The sequence below is a fragment of the Sprattus sprattus genome (genome assembly GCF_963457725.1).
Source record: "Sprattus sprattus genome assembly, chromosome: 7".
Classification (NCBI taxonomy): Eukaryota; Metazoa; Chordata; class Actinopteri; order Clupeiformes; family Clupeidae; genus Sprattus; species Sprattus sprattus.
In genome coordinates this window covers 10264180-10269179 of record NC_137926.1, presented here as the reverse complement: position 1 = coordinate 10269179, position 5000 = coordinate 10264180, and the positions used below count along the sequence as shown (strand labels likewise).

Here is a 5000-nt window from a genome sequence, read left to right as displayed (position 1 = left end):
GCACTACCACAGCCTCCCCCCTTGCTTCAACACGCTCTGGGCAGATCTCCATGAAAGGCATTAAGATTTAATACTGGACTAATGTCAGCGCACAGTGGAGACAGTCCATTCAGATGGAAAGCGAGAGCTACGTTTCAGCAAAGCCCATGCGAATGATCCTAACTCAGCCTTTTAAAACCTTGACAAGGTTTAGCAGGAGCACAGGATGTGCCCCCTTGTTACTCTCTATGGGAGAAGGCTCACTAGAATCCCAGCACTGCTAGGCCCAGACAGGCATCCATGAAATTGATGGCCAATAAGTCATGCGAGTCAGTGGGGCGGGGTGGGGGGGTCGCGACCATTCTTTAATGCATAGAGGATCGACCCCTTCCCTGGGCCTTAATGATGACCCCCCCCCCCCCCCCTGATCCCTAATGACACCCCCCAAACCCTCTCCAGCTGTTCCTCCTGAGCACCAGAGTCAAGGACGATCACCACCCCCCTTCCTACTGTATTCAGCTTGACGCCCCATCACTAATAAATGGCCACTGGATTAATGCGGACGGTGCAGGTATCTGAGCAGGCCCCCATGACGCTCATCCATAATCCAGGGGCTGCCCAGTGCCCCTTAATCTTTCATGGGGGGCAGGCGGACAGCAGACTCCATCTGTCTGGGCAGCCAGGCATGATCCAGGCATCATCTTACCACCCCTCACCATACACACACACACACACACACACACACACACACACACACAAACACACATGCAACACACACACACACACACACACACAAACACACAGGCACACACACACGCACGCACGCACACACACAAACACACACACACACAAACACACACACACACAAACACACACAACACACACACACACACAAACACACACAACACACACACACACACACAAACATGCAACACAAACACACACACACACACACACAGACAAACACACACACACACACACACACACACACACACACACACACACACACACACACATTTACACATACACACATACACACATACACACACACACACCTCTTTTAATCTGAGTTAAACTCTCCCCCTCCTCCAAGAGACTTGACAGCCTTGTCCATCATAGTTCATGATAATTACAGACACGTTCATCATGACACTCCCCCACGGACCACATCACCAACGCATGTCTATCACGATACTGCCCCACGGACCACATTCAGTGCATGTGAATGGGCATCACCAACGCATGTCTATCACGATACTGCCCCACGGACCACATTCAGTGCATGTGAATGGGCATCACCAACGCATGTCTATCACGATACTGCCCCACGGACCACATTCAGTGCATGTGAATGGGCATCACCAACGCATGTCTATCACGATACTGCCCCACGGACCACATTCAGTGCATGTGAATGGGCATCGCCAACGCACGTTCACGATGACACCAAGGAGGCTGCTTCACCCGCAGCGAGAGATGGAAGCTTCCGTCAGCAGGTGTGGCTCCTTATGTCTGCATGGAGGTGTTATTCATACCTCTCCCACGTAGGGGTGGAAATGTGATAGATAGACCAAAACAATAGATATGGACAGAAAGAGAGAATGACAGAATGATAAAAGGAATACACCAGAGGCATGTTCTTTAAGCACATCTTTGGCAAAGTTTATAAACATCCTGTTATTTTTGTGTTCATTTACTCAATACATTATTGTGTGCTTGGGTAGTATGGTTTAACAATGGTGATACATGGCACTCACAGCAAATAGTGTACATTTTCAATGCAAATAATGTACATACTCAATGCAAATAGTGTACATATTCAATGCAAATAGTGTACATACTAAATACAAACGGATGCTCTGATGACTAACTTCATAATCAGTGTACTGGCAGTTTTATTTTTGACTCACAGACTGCTTAGAGAAAAGGAGATCTAATGGATTTTGCAAGATGGACAGTCTAGAGACTCCCTAAGCTATAAAGACATAAACACTGCCAAATACATTATACTTCAGGGTCTGTCTACAGAAGGTATGCTGAAGTGCACACACACACACACACACACACACACACACACACACAGCTATCTAGTTCTCCAGAGAGTATGAGCACACACCACAAACATGATAGACACACACACACACACACACACATATGATTTAGTTCTCCAGAGAGTATGAGCACACACCACAAACATGATAGACACACACACACACACACACACACAGCTATCTAGCCCTCCAGAGAGTATGAGCACACACCACAAACATGATAGACACACACACACACACACACACACAGCTATCTAGCCCTCCAGAGAATGAGCACACACCACAAACATGATAGACACACACACACACACACACACACACACAGCTATCTAGCTCCCCAGAGAATGAGCACACACCACAAATATGATAGACACACACACACACACACACAGCTATGTAGCTCTCGAGAGAATGAGCACACACCACAAATATGATAGACACAGAGGGAGCAAAGACATACGGTGAACTATACTCAAACCAGTCAGAGGAAACAGCTACTTTTGATTCAACCAACCATCGTATACAGACACACACACACGCACACACACACACACACACTCAAACCAGTCAGCTCTACAGAGGAAACAGCTACTTGTGATTCAACCAACCATCATATACAGACACACACACACGCACACACACACACACACACACACACACACACACACTTAAACCAGTCAGCTCTACAGAGGAAACAGCTACTTGTGATTCAACAAACCATCACACAGACACACACACACACACACACCAACCAGTCAGCTCTCCAGAGGAAACAGCTACTGGTGATACATATACACATGCACTCTCTAAAGATACAGCATAGAGGATTCATTTTTTGATAAGAAAAAGAAGCGGCCCTGGGTTGACAAGCTAATTTCTGTGACATTATTCTGTAAACATTTCAGCCCGAGGCAATGCCCGGTGGAACCTCCTCAATAAGACCCTTTGGCTGTGACCCACTGGAGGTCATTGACGTGTGGTAGCGTCCTCATATTCAGTATACACTTCCTGAAACATACCGTTCTCAGGCTCTACCAGATGGTGGTTTTAAAAGGGGTTAAGGGTCGTCTTTCCTTATAAGCTATCAATCACCTGGCTTTAGTTTTGCAGCTGGTATGTGTGCATGAGTGTGCTTGTGTCCTTATAAGGTTTTCTGTTGGTGTGGATTTCTGAAGGGAGGCTGTCAGAAGAAGCACAAACCTTTTGATTTCAAAGCCTACTACCCATTACATCTTCCCACCACAAACCCTCCCCATCTCCATTCTCCAGGCTCTGACACTTAAACCCCTAAAACCCACCCCTTATCTCAGCCCTGCCAATTAGGCTTGATCCACCCCCACACATACAACTGTGCTGCCGTCCTTCAGAGACAACACAGCCAACAGAAACAGAAACAGTAACAGGTACAGTAAAAGCAACAGAAAGAGAAACAGCAACAGCAACAAAAAACAGTAACAGTAACAGCAACAGCAACAGCAACAGCAACAGTAACAGAAAGAGAAACAGTAACAGTAACAGTAACAGTAACAGTAACAGAAAAAGAAACAGAAACAGAAACAGAAAGAGAAACAGTAAAAGTAACAGTAACAGCAACAGTAACAGCAACAGTAACAGTAACAGTAACAGTAATAATCATAGCAACAGAGCAGTAATGTTGATTCCCTGCCTCCATTCAGGCTCAGTCCTTTTTCCTCATCAGGAAAGGTGTTGTTGTCAGTCGGCACTGGCAGCGTGAGTGGAGAGGTGCTGCTTTCTGAAAAAGCAGACGAGCTGGAGGGAGCTGGAGGCGTAATGGACAGCTGCCTCTTCCTCTTACCCAGCCGGGCCAAACGCGCTGTAATATGAGGGCCTTTAATGGCCTGGCTCTCGCGCAGTAAAACAGCATGAAGCGCCCACCCGCTCTAATGGCCACCTGAGTGCCAGGATGCAGTGCACTAGAACTGACCTATGAGGGTTTTTTTATGTGTGTGTGTGTGTGTGTGTGTGTGTGTGTGTGTGTGTGTGTGAGTGTGATAAGCTTATCACTTTTTCATTTCAAAGTCTGTCAATTTTCTCCCAGGTGCTGAACAGTGCATAACCATTCCCATCACTGCTTATGAGGGGGAAAGAGAGAGAGAGAAAGAGTGAGAGAGACAGAGACAGAAAGAGAGAGAGAGAGAGCGAGAGAGAGAGAGAGAGAGCGAGAGAGAGAAAGGCACATGCTATAGCCATATACAGCTGACCAAATGCTATTGAAAACACATTATGTCCACAATACACTGAGGTGTGATGGTTGATTTTTCTTTGGCTTTGTTTTTTGGTTGAAAGCACAGGAGCATTAAGCTTTGCTGCTGATGAACCCCAGCATAAGGCAGTGGGCGTGAGAGAGATCTTTGGCACTAGTAAGGCACAGCATTGGTGGCACCGTGGCCCTGTATTGGCTGTTCGGAGAGCAGAGGTGGGCACAGGCATTGTTTGGGAGAAGGAGACCGGCATTTGGCACAGTTCTGCCTGACCTGGTGCCAGTGAGGCCTGGCCCGCTCTGACAGATACTCTCTCTTTCTGCCAGCAGCCCTGGCATTTCACGCTCCCGCACTGAAGCCATTCATCAACGGGAGCACTCTTTCAGCCCCGGAGAAGCTTCTCATCAGCCGTCAGTAGTAGACGATGAGGAACCAGCATGGAGAACTTGGCTCAACCCAGCAGAATAAATAATACAAAATAAAAACATTGCAAAAAAAGCTAAACTAAAACTGGAACACATTACAAACACATATGTAAAATATATAACTGACCCAATTAGAAAACAGAAAAAGTGGAAGAAAGAAAATGTTTTAAAAGGCACTTGGCAACAGAGTCCTTGTTTGTGTGTGACCTAGCAGTGGCGGCGTTGTTGCCATGTGGATGGTTGCCGGGGGCGAGGTCATCCCAGCTTGACGCGGGCGTCCTGGTTGTAATAGAGGACCTGGAACAGGATGGCCACGTCGATGA

General features: G+C 47.0%; 1 protein-coding gene across 1 annotated transcript in view; it reads right to left on the bottom strand.

Moving 5' to 3' along the window:
- Positions 1–1616: 1616 nt before the first annotated feature.
- Positions 1617–5000, bottom strand: part of LOC308368115 (solute carrier family 66 member 2) — a 60742-nt gene continuing 57358 nt past the window's right edge. Inside the window, exon 5 of the mRNA XM_080842190.1 lies at positions 1617–5000. This exon is cut by the window's right edge and continues 107 nt beyond it. Coding sequence (XP_080698316.1) covers positions 4933–5000 — 68 coding nt within the window. The 3' untranslated portion in view covers positions 1617–4932.